At 38.2% G+C, this 21,517-nt stretch overlaps 1 protein-coding gene across 1 annotated transcript in view; it reads left to right on the top strand.

Annotated features, from left to right (window-relative positions):
* The first annotated feature begins 936 nt into the window (after positions 1–936).
* Positions 937–21,517, top strand: part of ahrrb (aryl-hydrocarbon receptor repressor b) — a 57,232-nt gene continuing 36,651 nt past the window's right edge. The window contains exons 1-3 of the mRNA XM_036556896.1: positions 937–1,123; positions 1,491–1,581; positions 3,574–3,755. Of these exons, the coding sequence (XP_036412789.1) occupies positions 1,520–1,581; positions 3,574–3,755 (244 nt within the window). The 5' untranslated portion in view covers positions 937–1,123; positions 1,491–1,519. The remainder of the gene's footprint in view (positions 1,124–1,490; positions 1,582–3,573; positions 3,756–21,517) is intronic.

The following is a 21,517-nucleotide window of genomic DNA, read 5'->3' on the forward strand; positions in this document are numbered from 1 at the left end:
ATAAAAAAACTGGAGAAATTCCCCTTTAAATGTGTGAAAATATTGACAACCCAATTCTCCTGTAATGCTCAAAAATATTATTTCAAACGTGTTATTCTTTGAAAATAACTACAAATCCATCATCATTTTACTTACATATATGTAGACCTGTGAGTGAACGTAACTATTTACTTTAGACTCTCTTTTTCGCCTCAACGGCAAACAGTCGACCGTTAGAATCTGTAACTGAAATGGAATTCTGGCGAACTCAAACCGCTCGTGCTGTTGGACGCCGCGGCCCTGGATTGGTTGGTGCAGCTGCCACGTGCGTCTCTCTCTTTGTGCCCTGACGAATAGGATGCGTGCGCGAGCGAGCGAGCGAGTAACGTGTGTAGCGTAGAGTAAACTGGGCGCGTGCGTGAGAGGATGTCGCGCGAACTGTGCAGCGTTGCGTGCGAAGCGCGAGTCCCTTTTGTGACCCAGTGATGCTTCAGTCCGACTCAGTTCAGCGAACCGATTCTTTCCGGCTATCTGCTTCACTGAATCGAACATCCGATTCAACGGTTCATTTATTCACAGAAATGTCTCTTATGTTGTGGCATTTGATTCAGCGAGCGAGTCTTATGTCCACTGCTTCAGCTGAAGTCAGACTCGAAAGGCAGAAATACAACACAGAGGAATCCAGTTACAGAGAAAAGAGGTTGATGTTAATGCATATTTTGAGACTTTATAAGGTTAGGTTGTGGGTCACTGGGATGAACGTCAATATTGCGCAGTGGTAGATTTGATTCAGTTGGAATTGTGAATCGGTTCAAAAGAACTGACTCGTTGACGAATCTTATATCGCTACTTTTGTCTCACTGAGGGGAATCCGCATCTAGCACCTGAGACGCTGGGATGTGAAACGCCACCCAGCCGGCTATAAAACATCAAGCACAACGGACCTGTTCACTTACACACTTTTGGTTCTGTTTCCTTTCCAAGAACCATCGTGTTGGATGTTGGTTTAGTCCTTTGTAGGAAATAAAATAGTATCTCACAGATAGCCCACATGTAATACCCGTTTGGGGTGGAACTGTGTGGTTTCTATTCGCCCAGGAGGAGAGCAAACAAAGTTGGATTACCTCAGAGCCCCTAGCTTTTGGTAAGTAAACCGTTTTGTTTGTGCTTTTAAACACGTTAGTACACTTATAATAATGCCTACCTGTTCTACATATACAGTTAAGTCTTGGTTTTTCTGTGTTTTATCCCTGCATTACTGTCATTAGCTGACAAATTTAAGCTAATGTTGTCTCTGTAACTGAACTGAGTGCAGTTTCATATCTAGCTGTTTCTTGCTTTTGTAATTTGTGTGTTATTGGTCTTTTAACTGAAGACCGGTTTGGCTTTTAAAACTTTGCCACTCTTCCTAAAACTTTGTTAAAACTCAGTTTCTCTGCTTTTCAGTCCTCGAGCCTGTGTTGTTTTTTAGTGAGGATTTTAAACAGGTGCCTGATTGTTCTTTTGTTTAGAGTGAAATTTCAGCAGCTGCTATACAATCATGATTCCACCTGGAGACTGTCTGTATGCAGGGAGGAAGAGGAGGAAACCCATTCAAAAACAGCTGAGTATTTTTGCATTGCTATTGCGTTTATACACATACATACACACATATGTGTAACAGAATATAAGTATTGGGAATACAGATTCAGAATACGGAAATTAAGTGTCTATATTCAGTCCAAGTTACATTTTGTAAAGGCAAAATGTACAGAATACATGTTTAGGAGAATACTTTAAGAAAACTTATCCACTAAATAAAATAAAATAAACATACAGTATTCAAAAATAACACCATCATTACTTGTTCAACTATTAGCTATTAACACCTTAAATAGCCAGGGCCCACCAGCAGGCTCTGTTTTATTGCACACTTCTATAAACTAAGAATAGGTCAGGGAGTTTGCATTGAAGTCCCTGTAGTCACTGAATAATAAGATCTAGTATGCAACAAGCCTGGGATTTTTTAGACAAATTTTAGGGAGAACCTCAATTAACTGCTTCTTTACAAACACTGAAGTTCCTGCTAAAGCCTGAGTTGACTGATAAATCAATGTGATGATCAGTTATAAATCTCAGCAATCCTGAACTCTTTTTAAGGATGATCGAACTTAACAGTCTCCTCAGTAGTGGACATTTTTGTGGGTGTTGCATCAGTATTGTCCTGTAATGCTCGGGGGATTGTAGGAGCAGCAGTGGACTGAAGCAGGTAGTGAGAGAGGAGAAAATCTGAGAATTTTTTAAACTTAATTTAAATGATCAGCGATTTTTTTGTGAAATATATTAACAGAATAATTACATAAAGAAAGATGTGTTATAAATGTACCAAAATGTATTCTAAATGTATTCTGGATATGTATTTACCAAGATGTATTATAAAATGTATTATAAATGTATCAAGTATTGTCACAGAATACATTACTGAATACATTTAGTACAGTGTATTCAGTATTCAGTCATCACTACTTTTTCAAAGTATTTTGCCCAATGCATAAGTATGTGTGTATATTTATGTGATATAATAGGGTTCTGCTATTGTTACAAGTCATAAATCCATTTTTTGGTATATTCTACACCCTTAGCAAAGAATTCTATGTGGTACCGACAGAAAGGTTCATTGACAGTAGTGGAACCCTTTTTGGTTCTATATAGAACTCTTTTTATGGGTTAAAAGAACCATATGCAATAAGTTATCCATCATAGAGAAGAACCATTTAGCTGTACCCATTAAGTCCCATTTAAATATTCAAAGGGTTTTTTGTGATGTCATGGTTCTGTATATAACCCTTCCAAAACAACCCTTGAAAAAACTTTTTTTAATGTAAGGGTGGTACTATCCAGTTTGAAGCTAACATTAGTAGTAATGTTTATGTACTATTATTGTTCTTTTTTGTTTATTATGTTCTCTGAGGCTATTTATGAGCCTTATTAATATGTAATTGAGAAAAGAACATGTTTACAGTTTAAGATCTACTTAAACAATACTTAACACTAATAAAACTGTACAATGCTTATTAATTTCTCTTTAAAATCACATATGTATTGTTTATTTTGCAGAAGGCAGTTTTTCATGGTTTCAGTCACTGGCTCTGATTGTTGTATACTCATTTTGCTGGTTTATTAATGACTGTTTTTCATCCTGAGTGCTTAATGCCTTTTTCATTATAGCTCATAGTGCTTGTTGTTGTCAGGAAATATCCAGTACAAAAGAACGTATTTAGTGTTGTGGCTTTGAAAAATTAAACAGCTCCTCAGTGTCTCAAGTTCTAGACTTTATGGCTCTCCTTGTTTTGAGATTCTGTCTCTCGGCACTTGCATTTCTGCCCACTGTGAATAGTGCTATGTTAAACACTCAAAACAATTGAAAGCCTGATAACAATTTCCTGTGCATTCCACACAATTTTGTGGATGACTCATAAAGGCTTTTATAGTTCCAAGCTTTTCATTTAAGCAGAACAAGAACAAAACAGCTGAAATTAACTTTCAGATTTGGAATCCTCATTTGGTGCTTGGACCCCTTGATCATGTTCTGAAGCTTCCTCTCTGTTCAAATAGAAAACCAACAGCAGCGAACCAGAAGTCCAACCCGTCCAAAAGACATCGGGATCGACTGAATGCAGAGCTGGACCGGCTGGCCAGCCTGCTGCCGTTCACTCCGGACGTCATCTCCAAGCTGGACAAGCTTTCAGTGCTGCGTCTCAGTGTCAGCTACCTCCGCGTCAAGAGCTTCTTCCAAGGTAAGACCAATGGCTCATTTTATCATTTAGATGGCGTAGTAAATGTTTTTTAACTGAGTTAAAGGGGAAATCTGCTGCTTGTTTTCAAAATTTTTGTATGAGTATAATGTTGAGATGTAAACAAAGCCATTCCAAGTGGTTTGATGTGAAATGATGCATTGTAGAGAAACGTACCGACTCGCTCACCAATGGTGATAATAGGAACCAGGGGTCACGATGTCTACAGTGCAGATATAGCCATTTTGTTTACAATCCAAAATAACTAGAGATCCTGCATGTGTCTTTTGAGATTGTATATGTAATGTTGATGATGTTGATAAAATAGTGGTAAATCTGAAAAAGTATGTTTCCTCAGGGACTATTTTGCCTTACAACACCCTGCATTTACCCGTCCGCCATGAATGTATTTTAAAAATATGTTTCAAGCCATAACCTTCGTAAACCAATGTCTTAAGCATATTTGTAACTATTCCATTAAATAGCTTTCTGTGATGTAGCTTCTGTATGCATTAAAGGCTTTAGCCATCTGGTTCCTATCATCACCACTCGCTTAGTTTCTCTGGAACGGAGCGTTTCACATCAGATCACTCCGAATGATTTTGTATACATAGTAACCATTTATTATTGCTAAAATTTTGACAAAAATCAGTGGAATTCAGTCTTTGTTTACTGATAAAATGACACTAGTTTGTAAATCATTTTACAGGCTTCTTGCTAAATACACTGTAGAATTTCTGGAAAATTACAGACCTTTTTAAAGACAAGACATGTTTCAAGGACTTATCACCTGGCGTTAGTCTCATATTAGCAATATCAAACGTCTCTTGTGTCGAAATGCCTGTGAATATATATCTGTGTTTGTGTATTTAGCTCTTTATGGAGACCAAATGTCATCAGAATGATGAAAGCATGAATGTTTTGCCGTAATGGGGACATTTGGCTGTTTACCATGAGGGAAAAAATCCTTTTTTTTAAATTTGCAACAATTATTAGAGAAAGTTAAAGGGCCCAAAGCTGATCTTTTGGTTGCTGAAATCAAGGTTTACACACACTCATACAGAAGAAAAACCCACAAAGAGAGGAATACAAACACTTGTGTCTGTGATGTAGTGAATAAATGAATGAGTGAGAATGAAAAGAGTGCATGAGTGAGTTACTATGAAATACATCATTTATATGTACGAAGAGCCGTCACAATCATGACGTTTTAGATGATCAAATGCTGTATGAATGATGTTAATATTTAATTTAGGGATGCACCAATATCATCCGATATCATCGTGCATCCCTAAATATGCTCAGGTCTAAATATGCTTTGATGCTTTGTTTTTGCTGTTTTCATCTGTATAATTAAATCTACAGATGCTGAGCACTAACCATTCAGAAACACATAAAACTTTTGTGAATTGTATGAAGATGAACAGATTTAACCCATATGTTTCTGTGTTCATATGCACTTCAGTGCATATTCCTAGATGCAGATGCCCTGCTCTTCTGGTCATTTTCTGCGGAGTGATTTATTTCTGTAAGCGCTGTAACAGGTGGATCAGAGGGTGGCAGTATACTTTTCTTTCTTTCCTTCCTTCTTTCTTCTTTGGTACTCTCTCTCTTTCTTCCTCTTTACCCTCTCTTACCCTCTCCCTTTCTTTCTCTCCTTCTTTTTCTCTATCTTTCTTTTGTCTTTCTCTCTGCCTCCCTCTCTTTCGTACTTTCTTTTTGCTTCCCTCTCTCTCTTGCTCTTCTTGCTCCATCTCCTTCTCTTGTGTAATCTTTGTCTCTCTCTAATTCTCTTCCTCTCTCCCTCTCTTTCTCTGTCTTTCTTTCTCTCTCTCTCTCTCTCTCTCTCTCTCTCTCTCTCTCTCTCTGTGTATATCTCTCACTGCCCCTTACTCTCTTTCTTTCCCCCTCTACCGCTCTCTCTAACCTGTGTTTTTCTCTTTCTCTCCTCTTTCTCTCTAGTAAACAGAGTGTGGTATGAGGTCTGTATATTGAGTGCTGTTTTGAAACTCTGCCATAAGTAGCTCTGTGAGTCAGCAGGTGGATTCAGCTCAGAAAAATGTTCTTTTGTTTTAATATCATAATGAGACTCTATTGGATCCTTGAGTGTGTGGTTTTGTGTGTATATGTTTGTGTTGGAGGAGATTAAAATAGTGAGTGGTAAGTGAGGCTGGATGTGCGTATATGCATGCTGGTGTGTTCGTGGATGCACTTATTTGTGTGTTTGGCAGGTTTTCACCCATGTATTTTCCTATTCTGACAGCCTGTGAGCATTTTGGATAATGAAAGTCGTAAATGTCAGAAGCGCCTTGATATCGTCATTTATATTACACATGACCCTGGCCATGCTGATATTAAAAATCATGAATAATGGGCCTGTGATAGCCTTGATCTTTTGCCTTATGGATGATTGGTTGCCGTCTTATGTTTGAACATCTCAACTAGACTCCACTTTTCTAGCAAATTTGTCTTCCCATGGTCAGCTGTGTTTCCAGATTTCTCTTCCTCATTTCCACTCACCTTGATCCAGACACTAAAACATGGTCAGGTGGACTGAAAATATATTTAAAAAATTCAGCTACTCATAAGTATAGCAAATACTGTGCCATTATAAAAAGACCTGACAAGGTATAAGACAGTGGCATAGCGGTGTAACATCCAATTAGGTCCTTGTTACTATGCAGATGTAGCCTCTTTCTTTAGGCTATCTAGTGGAGATTCTGGCACATATTTGTAATTAATATAATCAAAAAAATATTTTTCCATGTAACTCTGTTATCAGATTAACTAGGGTGCTTTTGGCTGTCTGCGTGAAATGAGTTTTGTTGAGTCCTAGCGAGCAATGAGGACTGAAGGGGGAGTGAGAACCTCCTGCTGTGAAAAAAACTTACAACTTACTTATCTCTCCACAAAGATGGCTGTGCTGAGATAAAACCAACAATACAACTACAGTTTTGATAAACATGCCATGATAAAAAAATAGCATTTTGACACATTAAAAAACTTGTAAATGTTGACATATTCAGTTAGCATTTATTTGGTACTGTGACACTACTGGTTGTATCCAAGTCTCTATTTTTTTAAGAAGCATGCAGTTGACCACTGTTATAGAAATACAAATCAACTCTGATGTGCTCAGCAAAGTGTATTGTGATGTAATTTATCACATTACTGTATCGTCATATTGCCCAACCCCACCTGAAAATGTAATGTGGTACAGCAGGCAAAGATCCATTGTTAACACACACACACGCGCGTGTATATATATATATATATATATATATATATATATATATATACACACACATCTAGGGTTTCTAGAATATCTAGAATTTCTGCATGTTGCTCTCATACCATACAGCTTTTTCAAACCTGAGAAACAGAGAAACGAACAGGTGTTGCACTGCTAATCTAGACACAGTGCAGTGCACTGAAACAGATTTTTAGAGGATATTTCTTTATGAATCTTCTCAGTTCATGAACGCAGTATAGCCATCATATCCCTACGTTTTTTACAACTTTACAACTTTACAACAGATTGTCTTTTGCCCTGACTTTTTTTTTTTACTTGATGAATGAGGGTCGATATTTCAAACAATAACTAATGTGTCCATTGTTTCTCGCAACATGTGACCAAATTGGGGTTAAAGGTTTTTTAGAACATGGCGGCCATTTTTCTCCAAAGGCTGAATGCGTTTTTGCTTCCGTGTTGGTAATTGTCCATTTTTCCCCCAATGTTCTGGGCCAGCGCCTGTTTCTCTGTCTCTAATGAATGGTCTTGCTTGAGTAATTGTGTAGATTGGCCATGCATGACAAAGGCCGTAAGTGAATGACCCCAAACCGTGCCTGGTCTAGACGCGCAATGTTTGTGTGCACTGCCACGGTGCTGAGAACACAGCGGGATGCTCTGTGAAACCCTTTGTTGGCACAACACCATAGTTGGGTGCTCGTCCCATGCAATTACGATCAAACCTCGAATGTCGCACCGCAAGGCAAATTCTTTCGTCCCTCTCTGTGCGTTTCTGGAACCCTGAGTAGAGAAGAATTCAGCTGAAATATTAATATTAAGAGTCTGTGTCATAAAGGTCACGGTTGCATAAATAGTTAATAAACTATAGTTTATTATATAGTTTTGCTAGTATTGAGAAAATAAATCAGAAAAACAAAAGTCTATTGTTGATCACTCACACCCCTGTGTTCTTGCATTTTGACCTACTTCATATTTCCCTTAATGGAATAGTTTGGCAACAAAATCTAACTAACACATCCTTCTAAAACCAGGACATGTTTGCTGTCTGTTTTTTCTTTAGTTTTGCACTGGAGCTATGAGGCTAACGTAGCTAACAGCTAATGGAAGCTTATAATCTCGTCAATTATTGTTGCGCAAACTGCATACCGAAATCATCACACATTTGACTCAGACAGCCTCATGTAATCTAAAACGGACTTATTTATGTGGTTTCTTATATAAATTGGCCTTTTGCCTGGGTTCAGCATGATTTTTTTCATGCACAGCATCGAGCTTGGGCTTCTTTAATAATGAGTTTTTATAATTCATTATAAAATAATGAATTTTTATGTAGTAGATTTGTTTCTAATTTGGTGGAATATGCTTTCGTAAGGATAATCGTTGTTACAAAATGTTTTTCCGTATGTTGCATGCAGTTACACTTTAAAAATTAAAATGAGTCATGATCGCCTTCAGTGTGGAAACTTTATGACCCTGTTGTTAGATCAGATAAAAAGCACGCTGGTCACGCACAGTGTGGAGCTCATGGTAGTATTTTGAACTATTATAGCAGGAGGACTGGCACATTGACTCTAAAGCAACACATTTACTGCTGATGCAGCCGTTCCGCATTAGATATTCGCCAGAAGCAAATTTCAGAATACTTCTTTGCACCAGTTAAATCAGTGTCAGCTACAGCAAAAACTTGGCTAGATAGGTTTATAGTTTGAGTTGAGTTTTTCTTAGTTATTTGTCAGTAAATTAGGTACAATTAAACAAAGCACTACGAAACAGTCTGCGATAATCTATTTAAACTTCAGATTTAGCAGGTCCCAGTTGAATTGGATCCCGGAGTTGCAGGTATGGATCAGGTTTGAGTCTCCGTTTCATGCTTGTGGACACCTTAGCGTGGTTCTGGTGAATAACTAAAGAAGCAAATTTCAGACACCAAACATGTCACCACCAATTGTCTGCATTTGGGGTAACAAATAAATCTGCACAATCGACAAAAGTATAGACAGATTTTAGGTTGCAGAATGGCATCTATTACTCTTTTTAACTGTGAAAAGTACTTTGTTAATGTTTATAAATAACTTATAAATCTTCACATAGCCAATTCTATTTTAATATTTCTTAATGTGATTTGAGGCAAGCGTGTGATAATTTAGGTATGCAATTTGCACGATGCTGGTGGGTGGAATAAGCTTCCAGTACATTAGCTACATTATAGCCTCATATTAACCTCATAGCGCTAAAGAAGCAAACATGTCTTGGCTGATTGACTACATAATGGGGGGGGGGGCTTTGTATAAATATGAGTATTATTATTCATTTTTTTACCAAACTATTGCTTTAAAGGACTGTGTTTAGATGTTGTGTGTCTTGTTTAGATGGAAAATGATTTAATCCAACAAAGCTAATTTTTATGTATTTTATCTGCTACATCTTCCCAAACTAAAACTCTTCACCAGTGGTAGACTTTGTTGAAAGAAAATATCCTCTCCTTCTATTTCTATCTCAATTAAGCCATTAGGAATGACACAGTTTAATTATGGCAGAGTGACCTCCAAGCCCTCTGAAAGATTAGGCCAAGTTCCACCACGTGCGACTCTTCTGCTTGGCTACAACGCTGCCTACAATGAGCTTGGACACAGCCGTAATAGGGTTGAAACATGCAGGCAGTGCGTGGCCATGTGTAATGGCCCGAGTCAGAAGTTAGAATGGCTGCAGGGTGCAGCCAGCTTGGAGAGAGCAGTGACGAAGCAGAGAATACATGAGTAATGAGTCAGATTTATATACTCAGTTTGTGGTTTATGTTTGGGGTGTGTGTCTTACACTCCAAATGTACTATATATCTTTTACAATGTGTAGTGTACTAGGCTCATATTTGAAGATATGGGTACTAACTGGTTCCTACCAACTGTGCTGGAAACAACAGCGTCATTGCCACCATACAAACGTTTAGTTCAGTAACATGACAAATCTACATCCAATCTATCCTTGCAGGGTGACCTTTCACACACAAAAAATATAAATATTATTTTAATATAATACCCTCTATATATTTTGACAAAATTACTAGTTGTGCTACGATTTCTCATAAGGTTGATTGAGATTTTGTCAACATACTGGAAAGCTTGTCCAGTCTCACAACAGTAGCTGCAAAAGAATGTGTTTATGGGTAGAGCATGTATAGATCAATTTTTTTTTTTTTTCCATTATTGGTGCGTCAATTTCATTCTGTTTTATTTGTTTAGCTCTTGGACTGATTTGCTGTTGCTCATCCATCTCACTGTAGAGCTTTAGCAGTTTATTTTTAAGACTAAAAGGATTCCAAAAAAGCAGAATAACTTCTTACAAACTTACATAGTGTAGCTTTACTAAAAATGTTTGGTATGTTTAATTTTTGGCTATTTCAAATTATATTGCAAATGCTTAGCGGATTTTCAGTTTCAGTCATTATTTCAGTTAGGTCCTCTTACTTGAGTGTTAGTCCAGGCTGCTCTACTCACCTCTACATGTGTAGTTGTAGCCAATGTTATCTGTCTTTGCTCTGTTGCATGTCAGTACCATCAGTCTTGGGGGCAAAGCTTTGTATGCTGCTTTCAATTCATCTGCTCTTGTGAACTATTGCTCATCCATGGTTTTCAAGGGCCTCTGTACTCATGCAACCATTTAGACGCTCATTTGTCTGGCATGTATCTTAGTGACAGCAAGAGAGGGGTCATTGCTTTTAGTGTGTCAGCCACTTTGGGCAGACTTGAGTGATTTGTTGAATAAAACATTTCCACTGTGCGTCTGAGGAGATCCGATTACTTACACTACAAGTGTATTTCCCTCTGGCTTTATGCCTGCAGACCCACATTTAAACAAAGCTTTTGGACTGTGCTAAGTTACAGCAACTGAATGAGAAAATAACTCAAATTCCCAGACTTTTGCCAGGCCTGTAAACACTAGGATTACACAATATGGACAAAAATACTGTATTTCAAGTGTATTGTACCTTTTTCTGAATGTTTCAGTGTGGAAAAACAAATATGTGGCAAAAATGTAAGGGATGTACACACAACAGTAACTTTTCATCAAATTCAAATGACAATGAAATATTTCCTTTTCTACTGAACACAAGTGTGGTCTCAATCAAAAGTTTAGAATCCACACTTTCCTCAGAATTGGTATACTTGTTTTAGTGAACTATGAGTACGTATACCTCTAAGAATTAACATGACATGATTAAAGATAAGCCTGCAGTTTCTAGAGGGACCATTTGCATATTTCATATGTCAGAGTTAATAAACACTGATTATTTGATTGATATTAATCAAGATATACTAAGCAAATGTTATATCTGTATATTGTGCGGTATTAGAGTTCACTGAGTGCGTTTACATGCACCCAAAATCATAATCTTATTAGTTGGTTATCTTATTAGTCAAATGGTCATGTAAACAGCATACTCTAATTTCTCAGATCAGAGTAGGTTCTAGAGATCTGATTAAGAAATCCGAGCTGAATTTAGCTCTGTAATCAGATTTCTCAGAGCATATATACTCTTACTCTGATTTCTTTTGGATTTCTCAGTCTGCGCATGTGCGAAAACAGACTGCGGTACTGGAAATAAGCAAGCAGCATTTAACACAGCACCTGAGAGATGGCAACAAAACACTTTTGGAGTGATGCTGAGACCAAATACGTGCTTGACAAAATGAAAGATTTAAATATTCTTCATCTTCTAGATGTTATATGTTTAGTAAAGTCACTTGATGTTTTAAGAAAAAAAAGCCACGGCATGAAGTTTGAGTTTTATGTTACGTTCATGTCACATCTCATTCTGTGAGTTTATTGGCTGGTTGCAAAGCAGAAATCTGATTATTATCTGGCTCATGTAGACCCGGAGTTTTCCAGTTATCTGGTTACTCAGGTGCATGTAAATGTGTTGATCGAATTACTGACAAAATCTGATTTTCTGCAGTTATCAAATTATTAAGTGCATGCAAATGCCCTCATTGATGCACTGAGCTCATCATCATATTTAGGATGACTTGTGCTTGTGACAAGGTGCATTATCATGCTGGATGTAGCCATTAAAAGATGGGTAAATTGTGGCCATAAAGATGCACATGGTCTGTAACAGTACTCAGGCTACAGCATTCAACTGATCATCGATATTAGGGGTCCCAGCTTGTGCCAAGACATTCACCACACAGTAACAGCACTACCATCAGATTAATCTGACATAAGGCAGGTTGGATCCAGGCTGTTTACACCTGATTCAGATCCTACCCAATATATCTTGCAGCAGAAATCAAGGTTTGGCAGACCAGGCTACGTTTTTCCAATCTTCAGGTGTCCAGTTTTGGTAAATGTGTGCCCACTGAGGTCTCAGATTCCTGTGGTCTTCTGCTGTTGTTGCTTATCCGCTTTAAGATTCAGTGTGTTCTGTATTCAGATATTTCCACTTACAGAATTGTTGCTCACTTGTTTTTTATTTTGTTTTTTGCACCATTCTGTGTTGTATGCAAACATTCCAGGTGATCAGCACTTTTTCAGTTACTCAAACCCCATCCCTCTGGCACCAATGGTCAAAGACTCTTAGATCACATTTTCCCCATTCTGATATTTGAAGCAAACATTAACTGAAGCTTTTGACCCGTGTCGGCATGATTTTATGTACTGCACTGCTGCCACATGATTGGCTGATTGAATAATTGCAGGTGTTCCTAATAAAGTGTGGCTGGTGAGTGTATCATGCGTCCTAAGTGAGCACACCCAAAGCCACTGGGAAGCGAGAGAGTCAAATCCACACAGAGAGAGAGAGAGAGAGAGAGAGAGAGAGAGTAGGAAGCTGTGTTGGACTCCAGCACATGAGGGAGTAATTGAGCTCCACATGGAGAGGCTGGCGGCCGCTGGAGAGAGGAGGATCATGGGTAATGAATGCTCCAGTGCCTCCCGGGGAGTGCTTGCGTGACTGCAGCCTGGCAAAGCCCCATGGCCTGCGGGCGCTGTGTGTGTGTGTGTGAGTGCAACAACAGAGGAAGGTGCTGAAGAAGTATTTCAGCAGCACAGCTACAGTGCTTCTGGTTGATTTGAATTAACTGATCAAACTTCACTGTCCTCACATGACACACCTGCATGGCTGTTTTAACCATTTAACCATAACTATTACCCATTTAACTCATTATAGAGGTATTTTTCACAATTTTCTGGAGAAGAGGTTTCTGCTGTGTACCCTTAAAGTCCAGGTTGAATAATCTCAAAGGAATATCCAGCAGTTTTTAGCCTAATCTCTATCTGCAGCATCTGTAGCATACAGTCAATTACCAACGACAGTTATTTTCAGCATGTTTCCGTGTATTTAAAAAAAGAAAATAAACCTCCTCAGAACTCACTTATAACAGAAGCCAGTGGACAGGTGCTTTGAGTCAACATATTTTCTTTTACTATGCAGAGGAAAACACATCAAGATCATTGACCATGAAAAATGCTTTCTTTTCTTTTAAGCCTTATCACCTAGTAACTAGTACAAGATGAATCAACAATGACTATAAAATTAATTAAACATATGGTAGCCTATGTAGTTATGGGAAGAGTTTAAGGGGTTATTATGAACTCTTTGGCCTTTTATGTCAATCTTCGTGCTATGAATGCTTTGCAGAAATATAACACGGAATGTTTTTCAGAATAAAGACAGAGCTTTAAAACTCCCTTCAGTGCTGTCATGTCCAAATCCAACAATCAGCAGTAGTCCTGTCCAAAATTTCTATGAATAGCTTTGCCCTTCAGTCAGCTCCAGTTTGAGCTAAATAATTCAAATGAAGCTAATCTGTTTTACTGCGCATGAAATGGTGCCAGGGGGTTGGATCACCCTGGTAAAGCTCAGGTACACTGGATTGCAGCCTGCAGCACTGCAGTGCACTTTTCAACTCACACTGCCTCATTCTTAATGTAGCTATCACAATGTTATTGTTTCAGACGCTCTTGTTTTACTGAGAAAATGGATTTCAGATTGAAGGAATTTGGCTAATGTCAGCTTGAAATAGTTTCCTGTGGCTGTTTTTGGTTTGATTTCATTTAGTAATTACTATCATCTTCAGCTCCAGGGATTTGTGTTTCATTTTCCTGAATTTTTTGGATCCCAGATTAATGCCTCAATTGATATTGTGTGCACTCTGTCACGTTTTTCTGCAAAATACAGTCAAAATACAACTATCTATCTATCTCTCTCTCTCCATATGTGTGTATATATATATATATATATATATATAATATCTGTCTGTCTATCTACCTATCTTTATCTTTATCTGTCCATCCGTCCATCTCAATACTTATCTATCTGTTTGTCTATCTGTCTCTTATGCTGTTTTATCTGATCATTTTTTATATTCTTCTGTCATTGTTATATATTGAATATATCTTTATTGAAAAGATAGCAAAATAATGAAGCAGTGGTGTGTAGTGTACAGCAGTTTAATGGGCCGTTATTTTGGAGCTGACCCCGGCCTGGCCTGGGTCAGTGTGCTGCTGCCCGAGGAGACTCGTGTTCGGACTGAAGGAATCACAGCTTGGCACCCTCTGCACACTCTCTCCTCTGGCACACACATGCTTTAGCTTGCGTCACGTGCAGATCAGAGGAAGTTCCCATCGCAGCCAGGCCAAACGCTCCTCCTGCTTTTGTTTCGTTGCCATGCGTGTTGTAAATCCTACCAGGCTTGAATGAGAACAAACGGAATATCTGAGCATCTAAGTGCGCTTTTAACACTCCTTCGTGAGAAAACTTTTAGCTCTTTTATCCCTTCCATGCTTCCTTTTTCCATCCTAAAATGCTCATGAGCCATTAGAAAGCTGTTTGACGCACTTCTGGATCTTTGAAAGAGACAGAGCAAGATCCTGCAGGGTTTTTAGATTTTCATTATGCTAACGTGCTCTTACTTGTACCCCTCACACATTCTCTTTCACCAGTGACTTTTGTGAGGCTGTTTGAACCAAAGCATACACCTCTGAAGTTGTGTTGTCAATCCGTAGTTGGTGAAATGCTCATTTTAGGTCTAAGCTGGTTTTCTCTATGAGGAAAAGTGAATGGCGTTTTTGAATCACACCCTATATTATCACACCCTATATTAAACTAAATTGTTACAAACCTGTCACATTTTGCCGTACAGACAAGTCCTCCAAATGTTGCCAGATTCTTTGAATTCCATTAAAGAGCCCAAATACAGTTATGGCTACATGCAAGCTAATACTTATACTTACTGATCTGACATCATAAGACTGGCAACCTCACCAAAATGCGCCACACAAACCAGCAAATTTTGTTAGGTTTGGTAGTTAAGTTGATGTTGTTATAAAACAGTCTTGAAGTTTAATAGTAGACATTTCAGTTCACCAGAGTGTTAGCGTGCTTGTAGCAAGTATGTACAATGCTGTGAAATAGTATTTGTCCCCTTCCCAATTTCTTCTGTTTTTGCATATTTGTCAAACTTGAATGTTTCAGATCATCCAACGTCTTTTAAGATTAAACAAAGATAACCCAAGTAAACACAAAATGCTGTTAAATAATGATTTCATTTATTGAAGGAAATAATTAAAGGAAAAATGCTGGTCAGCCCTGTCAGGCACTATGTGAAAAAGGAATTGACCCCTTAGCTACTAAATCAACCAGTTAACCAAATTCAATTGACTGTTGGGTTCAGTGTCACTAGCCACACCCAGGCATGATTACTGCCAGACCTGTAGGATCTGCATATCATTTAAAAAGAACCTGTCTGGCAATGTACCAGAAGGTCTCAAACAGCAGCACATGATGCCATGTTCTAAAGAGATTCAAATACAGTTGTGAAACAAACTCATTGAGATCTATCAGTCTGGAGAGGGTTACAAAGCCATTGCTAAGGATCTGGGACTCCAGCGAGCCACTGTGAGAGCCATTATCCACACATGGAGAAAACTTGGAACAGTGGTGAACCTCCCCAGGAGTGGCCGGCCTACCAAAATTTCACCAAAAGTGTACCGACGACTCATCCAGGAGGTCACAAAAGAACCCAGACGAACATCAAAACAACTGCAGGGCTCGCCTGCCTCAGTTAAGGTCAATGTACATGATTACACAATAAAAAAGACACTGGGCAAAAATGGCATCCATGGGAGAGCTGCAAGACGCAGACCACTGCTGACCAAAAAGAACACAAAGGCTCTCTGGGTGATGCCAAACTGCTGAATAAACAGTTAGTTGTAGATGTAAGTGTATTGGCTTTCGTGACATCACAAATACAACGAGTTCGAATAAGGCTGTGTTTGCAGCTTGCTTTGCATGTGTGGACCTGGCTGAGCAGTGTATGGTACTGTTTTTGTGTTCACGTTGTACATCAGACTCATTAATTTTTAAAAAGTGAGGAACATTTTGTTTTCCATTATGTGGGCTGTTTAATGGCAAATCATAGTCTACACCTATAGTCACTGCAGCCATGAATTACAGATGAGTTACGTCACTGAGCACAGCAGGTCACAATAAATAACAGCATGTATTTATTATTGTCATTATTATTATGGGGTCCATGTTTCTCAGCAACTGGAAGCCCTCCATCTACATGCACTATCGTGCAAGCCTGCAGTAAACGACCCAAATATGTCATAAAGGAGTTTTGGCGTTAAGCTCCGTTCTGTTGCATGACAGCTGCAATAATGTACGCCTGACATAGTGTGTCCTTTTGGCAAATCCTTTTTTTCCTCCTCCCCCTCCTCCCTGTTTACAGATATTTTTACACTTTTAATACATCTCACTGGCTGCTCTGTGGCCAAAGCTGCAGAAAGTTCAATAGTCCAAACACAAGAGCAGATTTCAGGGCATCTACACCAGTGATGGTTATGATTTGACCTGTTTTATATGCTGCTGTATTTTCAGTCAGTGATGGTCAAGTTACCAAGGAAAGAAAAAGGAATTATTTGTTTGACTGAGCCTGATTAATATTGTGACACTCTTTAAAATAATGGTGCCAAAAGAGTTCTTTGAAACAGTGCCATAGAAGAACCACTTTTGGATCCCTAAAGAACATGGTTGTTGAAAGAACCACGTTGGTAAATAAGAGTATAAAGACAGTTTTAAAGCGCTTTCACACAGTGTGAAGGTTCTATACTAAATAAAGGGCAATTCTACCGATTTTTCAAAATTTCTGCATAGTTTAGTCGCTCAGATGTAAGCAAAGATTTTTCAACCTTCAAAAAGGTTCTTCACACTGACACATATCCCTAACAAAAATGGTTCTTTAAAGAACTATCCATTAAAAAGTTCTGTAGGGAACCAAAAGAGGTTCTTTCTTGGCATCGCTCCAAAAACCTCTTTAGGTGAATTTACTCTTACAGCAGTTTTGACCAAATCTGTTTTTGTTTTGCTTCTCAATGTAGGCAAATCCAATTAAACAAGGCTAGTTTGAAAAGGTACAGTGAACCTCAATAAACCATTAGCTACATTTCATTGTCTTTTGAGCACTTGGCTTCCATTGATCACCGTCCCCTGGCCCCCCATGTTGGTGTGAGGTGAAGGCTTCATTGTAAACACACACTAGAGCCAAAGCTGTTGCTCATTAGCCAAAACACATAAGCTCATGGCACTTAATGAGCTCCAAAGCTCGTTTTTTCTCACACACCACCGCCACTGCAAGACAAAAGATCCGCATTGACCCCTCACACTGTGGGGTTGCCACTCGCAACCCCCTCACTGGCATGGTGACGTTAGATCGCTTCCATCAACTCTCATTTGTGTTCCACCAATGTGGACCCTAATAGATAGCAGACGAGTGGACTATTAGTGTTACGTCATGATCACAGCCCATTCGAAGGAAACCCAAAAGTCAAAGCCGTTTTATTGCGTACATGTGCACAACAGAGATGCAGTTAGAGCTTCCCTGGGTTGTGGTGTTACATAAGACATGGACAGTAATTAAACAGTAACGTATGACACATGGGGCGACAAGCAATAGACAATATTGTAGGGAGTGGAAGTGGTGACCCAGTGATTTCATCCGTTTACCAGCCTCTGGGAGCTGTAATGTCTGATACAATGCAGTTAATGGACCAGATTGGGATGCTACATGGCGATGCATTCTTATGTGGCTGTGTAGAAGCCATGAGAAGTGTGGATGCATGATTGGAATTGGCTGATAATGATAACTTCTTACACGCGCCCGTTAATTTATCATAATTTATTTTAGTTTGGCCAATATTTGTAAGAATTAGATCTGCACAACAGCACAGCACAGATTACTGTGCTAGTTATTTATGCATTTAGCAGTGAAAGAAATGTATTTGTTCTTACAATGTTGATTTGAATAAAATAAATGATGAATAAATAAATGCTTTTCTTCAGCTCGGCTCTCCATTCAGCTCAGCTCTCAATGGTTAATGGTCTTTCACACATGATGTCAACATATGAGAGAATTGCTGTTCCTCCCACACCACACAATGTAGAGTTGTAAATGTTGAACATAGAGCAATTAATTAATTCCGAAATCAGATTTTTCCTACATTGTCCAAGCTGTTAAGGACTTTACCTGAACAACATTAAGAACTATCATTTTCAGTCATTCAGTATTTGTTCTTTTCTTGCAGTTTCTTTCTTTTCATATTTGATTCTGCCTTTTACATAATCAGCATAAAGTATGTTTTTTCAGCCTGCAAGCTGGACAGCCATTTCTCACTGTAGCATCTTGATAGTTTCACATTTATTGAAATAGTTTCATGTCATAGTGATATATATTTTAGTTACAGAATATAGTGCATTTTTGTTAGACCCTAGAACATTAAGGGCTTTTTAGAGCCTGTTTAAATTCCAGCACATGAAATCAACACATTTGCCTTCAATTTGACGCTTTCCTTATTGGCTAATACAGCTAGGCAGTACACTGCAAATACGTAGCTGGGTTGTATATTAGCTATTTCTGTGATGCTCCTGTAAAACAAACTTTTTAACTCTTAACAGTGCTATGACAGCACAGCAAAGACAAAAGACAGGAGTCCTACAGTAAACCAGCTGTTCTTAACTAAACTGTGAGATTGGACAGCTAAGCACTTCAGTTATTTAGCAGAGTAGTTAGGCTTCATATGACCTGCACAATGAACCAATAGACCACTATTCCATGCCCTGTAAATATAGTAGCATTCAAACAAAAAAATCTGCACATTTCTATTCATGCATAATGAACATGCATAATGAAGCAGCAAGCTGTTCGGGTCAAAATCTGTTCCCTCGCAGGTGCTGCTAAAAAAAAAAAGAGGAGCAAATGCAGTCTTAGATAATGTAAGTACTTGTACTACTCAGACTTTATGCTTTTTGTTTCTTTTAGTTACCTTCTATATTTTTATTTGTTTCAATTCTATTCATAGAAAGTTATTTCAGTGTTAACATGTTAGGTTTGACCTCACTATTTCAGCCTGTTATTGCTCTAATATTCCAATACTCAGTGTCTCAGCCTTCACCCTGTCGGTGCTTATTATCAGCACATTGTTGGTGATGTTTTTACCATTAAGATTGTGGTCGTCTATATTGGCCGATATTATAGACATTATATATCCAATATAGGTTGCTCTGTAGTAAAAACATTTTTCTGCATTGATCACGTATTTTAAAGTAGTTCATTGTGTCCAGTGCACATATTGTTTGTCAGATTTGTTCCTTATTAAAACCTGGTTTAATGCTTTGACTGTACTCCAAATTAGGCAATACCTAGTATATTTTACATGTAGTAAGTAGTTGTTTATGGCATATGCAGCTACAATTTACACTTTGTATTATATTACACTTTGTATATATTATTTACACTTTCTAGTATATTTTACATGTAGTAAGTAGTTGTTTATGGCATATGCAGCTACAATTTACACTGAACATAAGTCCTGAATATTAATGTATGATGAAACGTAGAAAAAATCCATTCCGTCAGAGATCTTCAGCAGATGCAAACAAGTCATTTCATCAGTAATGTCCATCTACATATCTCTTTCCTGCTATAGCCCACACAGGAACAGTAGCTCATCCAGCACTGTGGGTGTATTTGAATAATACTGATACCACACAAATCTACACTCTGATTTTCTTATGTTATGGAAATGTTTAGAGTGAGTTAATTGTGTTAACAGTTTTTACTGGCTTAAGCAAAAGGTTTTTTTGTTTGTTTGTTTTGCTTTCTTTGATACCTTTACAGTAGAAACAGGCAAATTAAAGTAAACAAGGACACTGAAGGGTTTTTTTTAAGTTGGGTGTGCTGACATTTTAGGCAGGATATGCATATGATGGTAACGCCATGCAAAATGATTAGCTTGGTTTTCATTCATTTGTTTGGATAATGACTTTGTTTAATGTAAATTATGTGCTCTAATGGAATGAGAGACAACAATATACACATACAACTACCCCATCAACCTGACAATTTACACCCTGCTGTCTCTGCTCTCTTGTCCTGGACAAACCTTATGTAAATGAGCTGAGTGGCGACTATTCAGATTGTTGATAAGTGACATGGTAATTGATGGTCTCATGTCCATGCTGAGATTCGAACGCACACCAAAAAATAAATAAATAACAATGTACGCAAAATCCAGGACATTATAATGTTAGATGATTTTTAAAGTTAAAAAAATGTGTCCACTTTGGGGCTCTGAACTGACCTACAGCTCTGCCTTAATTTTACTCTTTGTGCCATAACCTGCTTGTGTTTTAGGGACATGCCCCTAGTGTGTCAACTGGTGAGGGAAGCAGTTTGGTTGGCTTTAATGAAGATCTAGCTTTAACTTAAACAGTGCACATCTAATTTAGGAGTATAAAAATACAAACTCCAGGGCTGGCTTTCCCAAAAGCATCTTAGAACAAAGATGATTCTTAAATGGTAGACCGAGCATCAAAGTGAACACTCTCTCTACCAGTTAAGATAATAATACTAAGACAGTTTTGGGAAAATGAGCTAAGATTTTTATTATTATTATTATTATTATTATTATAAGTGTTCAGTATATTCAGCTAAGCAATCCTGAAATCTGGACATGCTGCAGCCCCTCTACTTCCCACACCCGTGGTGCAAAGACTTGAAAGTCTGTCTCATGGTGGTTGAGAACATTTTAGGGGTTTGGTTTGTCTTTGAAGTGGTTTGTCTTTGAAAGACAAACCGCTGTTTGGTCTGTTTTTGACACTCACTGAGCCTCCTGGTGTCTGCCTCTGTTTCTGCTGTGCCTGTGTTTCTTATGTAGGCCTGTGTTTATGTATGTGTGCTGATAGGGATACCCCCTTCTATTTATCACCTGTCACACTGTGATGCCAAACAGATAGCTAAACAGAGCCATGAGGCCAGTCATATAAACCAGAGGTCACAGAGGAGAGAATCCTGCTCACTCATCTGCTTAACTTTTACTAAACCTTCTCCAAGTCTTGCCGAAGCTCTTAGGGCTGTTCCTGACTAAAGATTTTCTTACTCTACCAAAAGGCACTTTTTTCATTTGGTACATATGTTTTTGTTATCTTTTTATGTGTAATCAGGTACAATTTAGCATGACA

Source organism: Colossoma macropomum, unplaced genomic scaffold (genome assembly GCF_904425465.1).
Source record: "Colossoma macropomum unplaced genomic scaffold, Colossoma_macropomum, whole genome shotgun sequence".
In the NCBI taxonomy this organism is placed as follows: Eukaryota; Metazoa; Chordata; class Actinopteri; order Characiformes; family Serrasalmidae; genus Colossoma; species Colossoma macropomum.